Source organism: Lathamus discolor, chromosome 1 (assembly GCF_037157495.1).
Source record: "Lathamus discolor isolate bLatDis1 chromosome 1, bLatDis1.hap1, whole genome shotgun sequence".
In the NCBI taxonomy this organism is placed as follows: domain Eukaryota; kingdom Metazoa; phylum Chordata; class Aves; order Psittaciformes; family Psittacidae; genus Lathamus; species Lathamus discolor.
Window position 1 is genome coordinate 98,941,039 of NC_088884.1, and position 15,450 is coordinate 98,956,488.

At 42.1% G+C, this 15,450-nt stretch overlaps 1 protein-coding gene across 1 annotated transcript in view; it reads right to left on the reverse strand.

Annotated features, from left to right (window-relative positions):
* RNF150 (ring finger protein 150) overlaps window positions 1-15,450 on the reverse strand; it is a 125,558-nt gene that overhangs the window by 21,462 nt on the left and 88,646 nt on the right. The window contains exon 6 of the mRNA XM_065687677.1: window positions 11,544-11,754. Coding sequence (XP_065543749.1) covers window positions 11,544-11,754 — 211 coding nt within the window. The remainder of the gene's footprint in view (window positions 1-11,543; window positions 11,755-15,450) is intronic.

Sequence of the window (15,450 nt, forward strand, 5' to 3'; positions counted from 1 at the left end):
GAAGCCAAACTAACAAGCATTCTGAGTTAAAGATTTTAAATTAATTAAATGTGAGTCTCCCACTGACCCCTTCTCCTTCCTGCCTGTCTCCCATAATGCCCAAAATGAGCCTTTATGATAAAGAACATAGCAGAGTTTTACTTGACCTGACTCCTTGACCTGAGATGTGAAACCAAGTTTTGTCTTACCAGCCTAAAGCAAGAGTTCAGACCCTGAACCTCCTTGTTTATTTAGCTCCTTTTGCTTTCCTTGCCTGTAGTTCAGACAAAAAAGTGAGCTCTGTTTACTTGTTTACAAAATGCTGGATGTGACAACACTCAGAGGGGTAACCAGGGCAACAAGCAGCAAGGCTAACACTAAAGGGAAAACTCGGTCTCTCCTAAAGGCCACTGAAGGTGCCTAAAGTGTAACCAGGATAATTTCTCCCTGGCCAAGTGCCCTTGAAGGCCTGGATTTTGCTCTTAGGAAAGCCAGTAGGGACATCAACAGAAACTGGTCTTAGGCTATATGAATGTAGGGCCATTTAGCATTTCCTTTCAAATAAGCTTGCGGTCACAATCTAGTTTCAAGTGAACAACTCTGGCAATACAAAATCCCCTCCAATCCACTTATTTTATCAGGGACTCTTGCTGAAGTGCTCACAAGAACATAAGAAAGGCCAAGACCAAGGGATCCATTTTCAGACTTTCTTCTCATACCAGTGGAAAGGTCAGTTTAAGTTTTAACAAATTGCAGCTGGAAATTTACTAGAAAATATGTTCATTAGGTCACTTGAACACCACCACTACCATCAAGACCTCCCTAACACTCTGCAAGTGAAACTCAAACTGGAACAGAGAAAGTTTTAAACAGTTTCTCTGTATTTAAATATTTTATCTCTGTTTCAGTCTTTTCAGTGAATATATACTCCCTTTCCACCTTCTTTTGAGTTCTGAGCTTCCACACTTCAGAGAGCAGAAGAAAGAGATACTGCCCTATGCACCAGTATGTACCTGGAAAGGTAAAAATAACAAAAGGTCTCTGAAAACCTGGAAACCAATCATGTAACTTCAAAAAATGTAAATGCCCTTGTACTGGTTCATGACTATTTCCCTGGGGAACACTACTGTAAAGTTAAGAGTAAAATTTTGTGACATTAAGTTCAGTTTTAACCCCAAAAAAGTTCAGACTTTCAGGGTTAAAGTTTCCTTTTCCATTCAAGTTCTTCACTTTCAACTCCTCGCATTGAAAAGTGGCAGTCTCCAGAAGATTCCCAGGCAGTTCCACAAGAGTGTTTAGACCTCAGGAACTTTTAGGAAAAATAAAGACTAAAATATTGTTACATTATTTATCTAGACTGGAAAGAGGCTTTTAGAAGCTGAATATAAATTCAGAGTAAATTTTCAGCTTTTACAATGGAAGTGGACTTGCATCTTTCAGTCATAATCAGGCAAAACCTGACGGATTCCACCCTGTGGAATATGCAGCTATTACAGTAGTTTAACAAGGCACTTCTGAGGGTGAACAACTGAAAACATAATCTTTCTACCATAGCCTTTCTTCAAAACAGTTTCCTTTGAAGTGCTTCTTTAGGCTGCAGGTTACTCAGCATCTGGGAGCATCTGGGAGCATGTTACATCTCCCAAAGAAGGCTGGCAGAGGGTCACTTTCCTAAAGTCTCGTACTATGAGAGTATTTTGGTCTTAGAGACTGACAGCTTTTCATGAACAGAAAGACAATTTGCTGGTGCCACTACCTTTTCAAAAAGCAGTTATAAAGAAGTAATAAAATTTAGGAACATTTTAGTTGAATTCAATATTCCATGGCCATGGGGGCAAAATCCAAAGCAAGGTTTGTCATATGTACTCGACATACCACATTTGGTAGCTGTCTCCCAAAGACATATTAGCAGCTAAAAACACTGCATTATTTAATTACTTGCATAAGAAACTGGCAGATTTTTAAACCTCCTTTGTGTGATCCCTCTCCATCCTTCCCCCTGAGATATTCTGATTTAACAAAGATATTCTAGCTAAGTGCTCTTCATATGCTGACTTTGCCAGTGGTATCTTTGTTCTATAAATTTTCTATGCATTTTTCCTGTAGGACTATGGTTTTTCATTGTCTCACACCACTATTAATATGTGTATTAACATAGGACTTAATTATTGCCACAGCAGATCATACATTTTTGCTACTCTTCAAGTGCCTCAGATATGTTAAAATGAGTTAAAGAACAGTCAAAGATATTGGCACTTGCAAAAGATAGTTGCAGTAAAATGCTAAGTTGGGTTGGTATTTCACCATCTCTCTCCTGGGCTCTTTGGAAGCCCTGATATTACATACTGCAACTGTGTTGTTACTGCACACTGTGCTGAGTACAGCCTGAGTATATTCCTCAGGGTATCAGCCTTGTTACTGGAGTGGCAAAGATGGCACCTAGGTGGGCTAGAATAGAACCATGAGGGTCCTGTTTTCAGCATCCCTAAATGTCAGGGCTTACCTGCTTCTCCCATCCCTTACAGGCACGAGAAAACCCTCTCCTAACACTCACGCGAGTAGTTGGATATTTCCTCTCAGATGTCAGGCTTCACCTGTTACCTACTTTTCTTCTGAACATTCATGTTTTCTATAAAGCTGCTTTTCCCATCTGGCCTATCAGTTTCAAGGATGAAATTGCCCACATCCGGAACTATAAAGATATAAGACCAATTACTACGGATTTAGTGAGAACTCTCACTTCTAGGTGAAGTGACCTGGTTACTGTGGTAACCCTAAAGGATCTCTGAAGCACTCTAATTTCTGCTGGAGTTGGAGGTAAGTAACAAAAGAAAGAGCTGTTTAAAAACACACTAGGGCTTGCTGGTATTTTATGAGCAAATACCAGTTTATTTCCTTTTTGTCCAGGCTGAAATTGTAATTACTACAAACTATGTGGAAATCTGAGCTGTTGTCCCTATAAGAATTTGAAGAAAACTTGAAGTGGAGTCTTTTTGGATACTTTTTGCGGGCCAAACATCTCCTCCAGGACTATTTATGTGTCATAAAAAATCCATGATACAGGTACATGCACACAGGCTTCTTTCACTTAATCTGCTTCTAAATGCAACTCTCTCATGCTTTTTGAGAAATCAGGACTGCTAGCTACAACACAAGAAGTACAGGTGTAAGCATGCACATGATCCTTTAAATGCTTGTGGGAAACCAGACTGCTTCCATGTGCAAACATCTCTTTTGCACATTTAGAGACTCAAAGTCTAGATGAGTAAGGAGAAAAACATATATAACAATGACTGGAAATGGTATTCGGTAGAGCTTTTGCCTGGCTTACTTCATGAGTTACCTTCAAAGTGGCCATGACACTGTGGGAGCACCAAGGCAAATGTATACTCTGTTATGAAGCAACAGAGTCAGAACAAAATACATACAAGCAGAATCAAGGGTGACTGCTGCAGAAATCACACTACTTTCTATGAGCCTCCAATATCTCAGCCTCGTGTTTTTACTCTCCCATAGGCACACCTGCCTTTTCACTGCTTTTCTTTTCCCAGTAAAGGTATTAGATTTGTTTGCTATCATCTGCTCTTACCTGTGATTTTTTCAGAAACAGGTCTATCTGGTACTGCCTGTGTATATAAGGACTGGTAGAGCAGAGCCTGACCCTGGCAGGGGTTGCTGGGACCTGTGCAGTGCACATGAACATTGTTTTTGCATTCATTATCTATCTGAAATAATGGCAGCACTCAGCAGCACTGACCCTGGAATGATCCCTTGCTGTTGCTCAGTCTTTCTTGTTAATTCTTACTTTCATGTGCAGATCCAAGCTGGACCCTCGTCTCCCATTTGTCTTTGTTCCTGAATTGGTCAGAAAAGGATTCAGAACCACAGTAGGAGACTGTTTCTTAAACAGCACTTCCTGATGATTTCAGTGGAGGCTTTTGTATAAAAACTGATGAGAATAAAAACTTCACAGACATCAGAGATGTGAGCATGAGTCCTAAACAATCAAGCAGATTGTGTGCAAGATGCTGAACATCTCTTGAAAGGCAATGCTTTCATTCTCAAGTATATATCAAAGATCAGTGAGTAGTAAGTCACCCAGTCTGTCTGAGTTCAGATTTGTATTTTACTCTACATTGTTTGTCCATTTTGCTTGAAAAGCTTTCTTGTTCAATGTTTTATCTAGCTGTCTGCTGAAGATAGCGAAATATAAAGAAAGATATAAGCTATATTATCCCTGATCCCAGTCCTCAAATCCCCTTTTCCCTTGCATGGATGCAATGCACATTTTATACATACATATATATATATATTCACACACACACATATACATATATATACGTACAAATATAAAAGGCATGCTTGTGTGCCACCACAGTGCGGTGGGCTGACCATAGCTGGACACCAGGTGCTCACCAAAGCTGCTCTATTGCTCCCTCAGCTGGACAGGGGACAGAGAATATCACGAAAGGCTCGTGGATTGAGGTAAGGACAGGGAGATTGCTTGCCAGTTTTCATCCTGGGCAAAACAGACTTGATTTGGGAATGTCTCATTAGGGTAGCGTAATAAGAAACCCAAACCTTCCCCCCATCCCTCCCTTCTTCCCAGGCTCAACTTTACTCCTGAGTTCTCTATCTCCTACCCCACAGCAGCACAGGGGGACAGGGAATGGGGGTTGTGGCCAGTTCATCACATTTGTCTCTGCCACTCTTTCCTCCTCAGGAGAGGACTCCTCACACTCTTTCCCTGCTCCAGCACTGAGTCCCTCCCACAGGAGACAGTCCTCCATGAACTATCCCAACATGAGTCCTTCCCATGGGCCCAGTTCTTCAGGAACTGTTCCAGGATGGGCTTCGCATGGCATGCAGTCCCTCAGCAACAGACTACTCTAGCGTGGGTCCTTTCCATGAGGGCAGTCCTTCAGGAACAGGCTGCTCCAGACTGGGTCCCTTCCACGGCTGCAGTCCTTCAGTAACAGACTGCTCTAGTGTGGGTCCCCCACGTGGCCACAGCTCCTGCCAGCAAACCTGCTCCAGCAGAGGCTCCTCTCTCCATGGGGCCACAGGTCCTGCCAGGTGCTTGCTCCAGCATGGGTTCCACTGGACATAGGGAAAGCTTCCCACAGAAGCCACCCCTGCAACCCACCTGCTACGAAAACCTTGCCACAGAAACCCATACACACACCTTTTACACTAGCACTTTTCCTTACCGAGTTTCATCGTCATAGATAATAAATCCCTTATGCCTGTCATATTCACTGACCATTAATAAAATGCCTGTATACTCAGGTATGAGCATTCAAATGAGATCTGAAACTTCATGCTTACTTTTACTTCATGCCTATTTGTTTATCCTGATTTCTGGGCAAAACAGACAGCTGTATAGGGTCTAGTTGTGTTTGCGCTAGTATGCTTGCTTTTGGCAACAGTGTTATGAAATCTGGCTTATATGTACCACTCTTCTCTTGTGCTCTGCATTTCTTTCCTCCTGTTGTACTGGCACAACTATTTCAGGATCAGGGAACTGATCCAAGTAAGAAAAACAAACCAGGAAGAAATTGGTTAGCTCCTGGACTGTGCTCACAAGGTAGCCGCACAACAGAAGTGTAACACGGACGCAGGAACAAGTAACGTGGGACAGAGAGAGGCAAGCTGGTAAGCACCACAGCATTTTTATGTAGAGACAGACATCTAAACGGGCCTTCCACTGCTGAAGGAGGACATTCTCTTCTAAATCTTTCCCTAGTTGATCATTAATCAAATTTCTTAAGATCTGCAGCCTTTTTGGCACCTGAGGTTAGGCCAAACTACTGTGTGCACCTACTGTGCCACCTGACTGGGGCAGACACAGCTCACGGTGTCTGCAGGGAAGAAGGCAGATTCGGGAACCGGTGTTTTCATCCTTGCTCCGTACTTAATGGCAATATACACAGCAGTCGTGAAACAGAAAACAAACATAAAAACGAATTAATGAATTAGACTTCAAATTTGCTCCTTGTTTCACAGCATTTCTGTACATCCCTTTTTGCACTTTGCTGTACAGAAACATTTTGTCTGTATTTCACATCTTAACATGGAAAGGAAGAGCAGTTTTATAACAGGAAAACTTCACTGTTCATTCACAGAGCCAGGCAGGAGTCTTTGTAGGTGTATGTAACAATCCAGAGCACATTTTTAGTGCCAGTTAGATTTCACTTGGTGACTCTTTCAAACCACTGCTGGTCTGTCAAACCACCAATGCTACGCTGGCACTGGTGTGAGTCTCAAAATAAATCTAGGACCTCAGCTCTCTGGAATTTTCAGTCCATGGTAACTGTTTAGTGCAACATCTACACAGGCTTTTAATAGAGCTACTAGGACTTATGTCATACTCCAGGCACATGGGACCAAATCTGCTCAATCTTTAACTAGGTCCCATCAGTATTCTGTCTCCAGGACAGTGCTAGGTGCTAATGCAAGTGTTAGTAACTTTCTGTATTAACTACTGCCTAGGGAGTGTTTCCACCTTTTCCCCCCCTTTTACATTCTGCTTAGAAAAACACCCTTATTAGCAAGGAGGAACAGTCAAGTGGTTGCAAGACAAGAGTGGATGAGATTTTTACCATGCACTTTCATCCACTTCCAAAGGCTGATTATTCTTCACAAAGACATTTTAGACATATGCAGATCATAATAATTACTTGAGAAGTTATATTAATAGATTTAATGAAGAGCTATCAAAGAGACTTGAAAGTGTCCTCACAGTCACGATGAGCTATGTTGGCAGGGTTTTATGATAAGAACAAAATGAGAGACAGAAAAAGAATTGCCGGTATCCTGTAGACTGCCCACACTGCTGCACAGCCCGCCAAACTTGGTGGACTTTGCACGTGCCATGGCACCCTGGGAGACAGTTTGTGGGTTTTCATACTGGACCTCCTGTGCGTGTTTGCAGTAAATTATTTATGGATCTTCCACCAAGCACAGAGACAGTGCTGGAGGGATTTCTGAGGCCTTATGCAGTGTGACGAGACAACCCACTGAAGAGAAGAAAAAAGCTTGTCTAAATTGAAAGGCTAGAGGTATTCACCAATAGAGAGCAAAGACTCAGGCAGTACACGTTATCTACTTGCAAGTGCCACATGGGTTGAGGGAGATGGATAACCACAGATGCTATTAAAGATGAAAAACCTTTTTCCCTTGCAAGTGTCACCATACAACCTTTAAAATACCTAGATGTTACTTTCCCAGCGAACTAGCTTTCTTAACCTTACCATTCAATCCCAGCTGAGCCTGACCCAAAGAATGTCCTCCTCAAATTCCAAATCCCCTTTCCACTCCTCCAAATCTGGTATAGCTGAGAGCTTCTCCACGTTCAGATCTTAGCCAAGACCAGCTCGCACTCACATCACCTGCACAGCAGGAAACTCCACCTGTGCTGAAATTTCTAAAGATGTTAGCATTTCGTGTAACTCACTACTTAATATTAGGCAACAGATTGCTATGATGCATTATTGTGGAAAAAGATCCTTAGCTTATCTTCTTTCATACCTTCTAGACAGCTGAAAACTAATAGGGTCAAGGCAAGAAACTTGGCGGAGATGAACTTTAATATATTTCACACATTTTCTTCCTAACTCCAGTTTTTCAATTTTTCCATCCACTTTCATCAACTGATTTCAGAAATATCACATTACAAGATACTATACCAGGATCCTGCACAAAATCCCACCACAGAGGGCAGTCACTAAGACGAAATACTGAAGACTTCAGGCTGCAAAGTGCCCAAGGGACTTGACGAAGGCTTGGATATTGGTAGAAGCCAGCTCAGAGAAACTGACGGTCCATTTTTAAGTGCTCAGTGCTACTCAGAAGGTACTTGGTTTAGCAAGGAACCCTAGGGATGGGCCCCCAGATGAAGTCCCATCCAGATGTTCATAATACACTGCGTTGTCCAGGGCTCCATAGAGGACATTATTGAGTCAGGAGCATAGGGAGAAAAAGGGAGAGAGAGAAGAGGAAATGTCTGCTGAGCACACACAGAGAAATAAAAAGAAAAGCACTGGCCAAGTTCCAGAAATGAAAATCTGGCCCCACTGAAGTAGGTGGGAGCTTTGCCACCAGATTTCAATGGAGATGGAATTTCACCCAATGTGAACAGTACTCTGGAAATATCCTCCCTCCAGACACACTGTGGGAGCTCTTCTGGCTCTGAATACTCACTGGAAACACAGAAAAGGAAATTAAACCCAAAGCAAGACAACAATGCCAGAATGATTAATCAGCAAACAAAAGGGATGCAACAACAATTAACCAAAGCATTGTTGAAGTGGGTGGAAAGAAGCAGCTGAGTCCTTTACCTTCTGGACCACTGAACTTTGCCAGGAACACAGAGGGATGCTTGGGTACAGGGTGCCACGTCAAGACCGCATTGGAGATAGTCTGCACAGATTCAATAACAAAAGGAAGAAAAACTTCCAGTGCAGAGTCAGCCTTGGAGTCTGCTCCCATCACTAATGCTATATAAAGAGGCCAGAACCCAGCAACTTCAGCAAAGATTCCTTGAAGCAGTCAGCGTCATCGCCTACAAATTCCCAGGCAGGCTAGTTCACAGAAAGGGCATGCTCAGCATGCTCTGCAGTTGTGTAACTATGAGGATTCTGGAAATGAGAAATGCAGTGCCTGAACACAATAAATAGTACCACAATACCTATGAAGCCCCATCTATATGACAGCTATAGATCAGTTATTTAACCTAGAGTTGCTATCTGATATTCCCCTTCCACTGGCTTAAAAGTTCAGGCTGCCTAAGGTGCTAAGTTCTATCTTTCAGAGTGTCTGAATCCCTCAAATCCACATAAGGCAGCTGGAGGGACAAATTCCCATCACTGCTGGAACTCAGCCCCTAACTTTCAACTAAAGACATCTTACTTGCTGCAACTCTGCTGCAAGAAAGGACCGAAGCGCTCTGTTTCTGGGAAATACTGCAAATTGCACCACTTTGGATGTGGTGATGACAGCATGTAAACTTGCATACCCACCACTAACTAATATTCAAGTATTTCTCACTAAGATGAGAAAACCAGATTATGATTCATGTCTATCAATGATGGGTGAGTGACAACAGCTAGCCATGCATTAAAACTAGAGTCCTCTGAGTGACGGCGTGTGACAGGCGCAGCATAGGCAGACACACACCAGGGTTTGGAACCTCCCAAGGTCCTTTGAGCTTTCCTCAGGACTCCTCTTCCCTCACAAAACAACTGGAAAGGTTTGTTTTTAGCAGGGGGTCACAAGTCACCCCTGTGATGGCATGAGGCTCACAACCATCACTGAGCTCAGGCCATATCCCAGTTTCTCCTCCCTGCTCTCATCTCTGTCTTTTTCAAATAACCAGGGAAAACCCCTTTTCACAGTCCTTCCCCAGACCAAATGCCCAGCCTCTTCCAAGTGATGGGCTCTCTTGAAGCTCTATGGTTTGCTGCCTCGTTACCCATGTGCCTAGACAGACCACTGGTCTTGGTGTGAGCTCCTAGTCCATGGGCTCTGCTGTCAGCCTTCAGGATTGCCCAATCTTAGTGTCTATTGCCCATGTTATTAAAGGTAAGGGGAAAAACAAAGTATTGCAGGTCCTTGCAGTACTCTGCTGTCTCAGAGCAAGTTTTTGACCCAGTTACTTAGCTGGCAACTTGGAAAATGAAGAACAAATGTGTTTGGACTTCCACAGACTCTGGAAACAAAACTGCAGGAGAAGGGAGTATCTGGGGAGCTACTGAGCTTTAGTGTGCCCTGGCTGCCTCCACACCATTGTTACCTCTGATGACAAACCAGAAGAACCGCTTCTCGGTGTGCCAAAATTCCGGGATGAAAAGCATGGACTGCCCCTAGGGCTGGGCTTCACACCAGGCTGCTGGCTCTTCTCAGCATGCGCATGCAACTGTGGGTGTAAAGAGGAGCTGCTCACTTCAGGAGTGTTAAGAGGGTACAGCTGAGACCAGCATCTAGCCCCTTCTTTAGTTACACTGTGGAACCATGAAGTAAAAATCTTTCTTTCATGGTTTACATCAGCCTCAAATGAGTTTAAAAACAATTACTGGAAGGAACCAAATAACACCTCATTTTGAACAGCTCTTGCCAGCACTCAATGAGGCTTGAGAAAGTTGCATGTCACCAGTTGACAGGCTCACCATGGATGGGCCTACAACCCTGCTCACCCCTTGCTGGATCCAGGACTTACACCATAAAAGAACCAAACCTGAAACCAGCACCTAATCCACAAAGGGAGAACTTAAAAACCCACTTCTGCCTCACTTGTAGCTAAGGTTGCAAGTCCAGTGTTTCCAGAAGTTATTTTCACTGCCATGGTACTGGCTGCAAGATGAGGAAAAACGTGATTATCAAGTCTCTCCATAGAGTAAGGAGACTAATGTAAAACCACTGTAGCCTAGTTCCGTCATCTCTCCTACCTTTTACACATCATATTATTACTTGTCTTCTTTTTCACTCCCAGACCCATAGTATTACCTAGAAATGGTTGAAAATATGTAATTTTTTCCAGGACCCACGCTGACTTTATACACAAACCTGTATTTTTGTCTGCCTCCTTTCAAGTATATCTGAAGATTTTCTACAATAGCCTTGTCAATACTAATACACCAACTGGTATCAAACAGATTTATTTTCTACTGATCTGCCAGTTTACCTAAAAATAAGAATCTTAGACTAGCACAATCCTCACTCAGAACAGCTGACAACATTCTTTCTAAACTGTCAGAGTAGATTTTTCAAGAAAGAACATAATTTTTAGGAACAGAGTCATGCAGACATTTTGAGAGCTACTGGTTCAAACGGTGCCCCTTAAAAAAGTGAAAATGAAACACACTGAAACATCCCAAATTCTCCTTTTTTGGTTTTTGTTTTCCACAGATTATCAGCATTATTTCACTACCCTTAGGTTCTCAAATACAGGAACTCTGACCATCAGTCCTTCTGAAATGAGAAGTTCAAGTATAAACAAATAACCAGACAAGCTTCAGTTGATGGAAGAAGATAAAGGAGCAGCAAAACCAGAATTAAACAGTCTTTTTATCTTGACCAAAAGTGATCGCTGTGTTCACTATTTATTTTATGATATGCAGGTAAGAATAACTTCCACATAGTAACACATAGCCTAGTGAGAGAAGGCAGGCCAAAGGACATGTACCAATCTGCTTCACACAGAAGACAGGTGGTACACGGTGGGCTATCATGGTAAACTGGATCACTTACTATAAACAATATTTGAAGATGACCATAGGTTTATATTGTGTTGTGTTGACTGCGATAACTTGTTTTGTCCATGCAGAGGACTCTAGAGTTTGCTATTGAACACACTGAGTTGCGCACAGGCTACAAGTGTTTACAGTACAGCAGAACATGATATTTAAGTTTACTTACCCTGTAGATTTCCACTGGGCTTAAAGTAAGGCCACTGCTCCAAGTGAAAAAGCCCTCAAAGGCCACTTTCCCCGCACTAGAGATGGGTTTGTGATTCGGGTTTCTAAACATTTATTTCAGTGCAAATTCTGCCAGAAAGAGGAACTTACTGCTTGTTGTGAAGTTACCCTCCCCAGCCTGGGGAAAGGAGTCTACATCTTGGATGACCTGTAGTACTCCCACAGTCCGCACTGGGGGATCCAGGGCTACAGAGCTCTCGTTCACTGTTATATCGCTGGCTCCCGTTATCTGGTTGGTTGGTGGTCCTCCTATAGATGCTTCCAAGTCTGGAGGTATATCATCCATGCAATCTGCATTTGGCTAATGGGAAGAAAAATAAGAGAATTGGGTTTTACTTAATAAAAAAGATTTCATTTGCCTGTTGCCACTTCTTTAGGGTTTTTCACTTTCAGTATTGAAAATGGCAACATATGATGAAGAAACTTTCATAGTTTATTTGTTTTCATGTACTTAATACAACATGTTGGAAGAGAGATCCAAACTATCCATTGGAAATATTCCTTATTAAACTGTGTCATCTATAATCTCTAAATATTCTTATTAATACTTTTTAAAGGGTTTAAAAGAATACACATTAAAGAACTAACTCACTTATTGACATGATCTGCTCAACACAGGCAGATTGCTGAGTCAGATTACAAATGTAAACAGAGAGAGAAGCTGAAGGGGAATGATTATATTTTCCATAAATACACATTTTATAGAGCTGGTAACAGAGCTTTCAGGAATAAGAATTCAGGAGAACTGCCTGTGGGCGCATCTATGTGTGGGGTGCAAAAATAGAAGCTAAAGCTGTTTATAAGACAAGATTTTTAACATCAAAAGATCTTTTCCTCTGCTAATGCTGTATTTCCTACAAAATAAAATTATGAGAAAAGAAACAAACAAGCAATAATGGTAATTTGAAGAGTATCGTTTGATCCATAGCTTTTCCTGCTTTGTGGTTCAGAGAGAGCAAGGATGGAATCCAGTTCTAGGGAATTTAGACACTTCTCTCTTGCAGTTACATAGTGAATGCACCAACACCTCCAGAATGAGCCAAGATCTTCAAGTCAAGGGAAGCAATGAGAGGGGGTTGTGGGGCCCACCTGTTGTACAGTATCCTTAGCACTGAGCACTCATAAAGAGCACCTAGGCTTCAAGTGGCCACAGGGCAGCAAAGAGGATTGTTTGTCCCAAGATACTATGTCCAAGACTAGTTTCTATCTTTGACTTCTCTGTACCTGTTTGTTATATGACTGATACTCCCATTTATACAGCAGTGATTTCTGTGGAGTTTCCCATAAACACTGGGGAGAAACATATGACTAAAAAAGCTCCTCCTCCTCCAAGAGGAAGCAGATTCTTGTGACATTTGCCCACAGAACCAGGTCTAATTCTCCCCAAGGCATGGAGAAAAACTGTTTGCATAACTATTTGAACTGGATTTAGAAGTTTAAAAAACCAAGGCTGAGGCAGAAATGAGGATGCTGTGTGTTAGGGTGCAAGGCTTCCAAAATGACAGAGGTACATAGCCAGGTTGAGCTGCAACTACACAGACACCTTGCTAAGCTAGAAAATGTAAAGTTAAGTTGTTCCCATTTGTCTTTATTCTCCAGGAGCCAGGCAGCTAATCTGGACTGGTCACTGAGGTTTCCTCTAAATTCAGTGGTTTGAAACAATTTCACTGTGTCACTCTCCCACCCTAAGGTAAGTGATATGAATTGTCCCCTCTGCCTTCCTACTGCTCAGTACTAACCAGAGATGGGCTTAAGCTGCTAGTCTAGAAATCCAGCATCTGGATAGATCAAGTCAGAGGAGATGTACTCTGCTCTGTGGATATAATTTTTTCTATTCTTAGTTGGTTCGCTTGCTAAGGCATTTATGAAAATCTCACTACCTGCCTATCCCCAACAGCAGGCACCTGGAAATGAAGCAGAAAATGATACAGCAAAGACTTAAACAGATGCTTAGCTTTAAGCACAAGAGTAATCCCTTTGAACGCAGGCATAGAAGGTTACCATACGCTTACATATTTTGCAGAACCAGAAACTTAGCATATTTTGCCTTTTCCCATACATTTCCTCTCGGACAAGAAAATTGTCATATTCTGGCTCCAGTCTAATTCACGAGCAGCAAGAGCTCTTCAGAACTGGGATAAAGGAACATTCAGCCTTTCACCAGGTTTTAATGAAACTGATTGAACTTGTACTTTTCTAAGTGAAATAACAATCATCTGTAAGACTTAGATCCAAAATTATTCCTTAGATCTATCACTTTCCCTCACTCCTAGGTGTTATAACAAATGCTTCCAGATTTTCATTTTTAGCTTTGGCTTTGTTGGCAGTGTATCTTAAAGGCGAAAAAAGACTGTTTTTTCTTCTCTACTATAGGAAAAACTATTTCAAAGTTTTTTTTCAGGGCATCAGTTTTCTGTCCTTTGCTCTGATTCTGGTTATTCCTCAAATGTGGTTTTCTCACAAACTTTTAAACCTTTTAAAACAGGGAATTACAATTGAAAGCAAAGCAAACACTAAAGATGCAAAAATAGCATTGCTTGATATAATTAATTCCTTACTCCTGAATCATTTTAGTTGGAAAAAAATACTCCGAACTAAGCAGCATACTATAAAACTAACCATACGAAATACTGATCCAAAAAAAAAACATTATGGCTTTTGCTGTCAGAGTGACCCAGATACATTTGCTAAGTTTAATTATATTGGTTTCACTCATTCCCTGCATGTAAGTGCTTTGAGGGCACAATTCCACTAAAGTCAAGGGAAGGCTTTGTATTGACTTCTGAGGGCTTGGCTAAGGCTCTTAGTGAATAGCTTCAAGTCATCCAATCAGCTGCCAAAAATGCGTCTGTCTGCACATCCAGCAGATATTTGCAGAAAAGGGGGAGAAGCAGGCGAAACTATTTTATGTGATATGATCATCCCAATAGCAATGTAGGCCTCTGAAAGTGAAAGACACTTTCACCGATAATTCGCTTCAAATATTACAGCCAAATGAGGTACAGTCTGAGCTGGATTCACCAGCAAAGTCAGCGGAAAAGGTTACGCCAACCATTTGCTGATGGATAGCTAGTTAATAGCTCTCTGGAGCTACAGAGTGCCACGGTGAAAAGCAGAGGTGTTAGGGTGCTCAGCTACTGTGAAAATGAGGGCAGTCATTTTGGTGCCTCACGGCAGCCTGGGGAATTTGGTTCTAGCAAAGATAATGTTTGAAGTCTCTGTTACAAAATAAATTGAGAGTTTAGATGTGAAGTGAATTGAAACATTTAGATATTTGGGTTTTAACCAATCATTTCCTGGAAAATCCTGAGTATTGATGCTAAATGAGGCACAATATATCCAGTCACGCAAGCCAGCTCTTTAATAACAACCATAGGACAAACATGCAGCTGGCAGGAAAAAAACCCAGCACATTAGCTCTACCTATGGTAAGATTTCCTCATTCTTCCCATTGTAGAAGCCTGCAAAAGGACTTTGGCAAGTTTGCTCTCAAGTCTCCCATCAGAGACTGCTGCCTGCCTAAGGCTGCTTTTCTGTGTGTGAAATTTCAGCTAAGATGGCTCAGCAAGCCTCAAGAACGTGGTCAGGGAATGGCATTTTGCTTTATGCACTCCACAGAAATGTTTGCCACCTCTCACTGAGAAGCCCTAGAGCTTTACAGCTTCTTCCAGGGAAACGTCTTTTCCCACAACAGCCTACTGACATCTGGCTAAGTTACGAGCCTCTGAAAGTATCAGTTCATATGTGCTGATAGAGACTGGTACGTTATTCAGGACCAACAACTACACTCTCCAAAGAGAACTGGGCTTTGCATGGTGCCTGCAATCTTATGGTAGCACAAGCATGCACCACACAGGACTGATGCCCACAATAGGGTGCCCTCAGCTGGTGCCAGGCAATGGGAAGGGTGAGAATGCACAATTTCTGTGCAGGTGAAGAAAAGGTCCTGAGAGGTGAGCAAGGAGAATGAGCTTTGATACCAGGGCAGGAACTACAA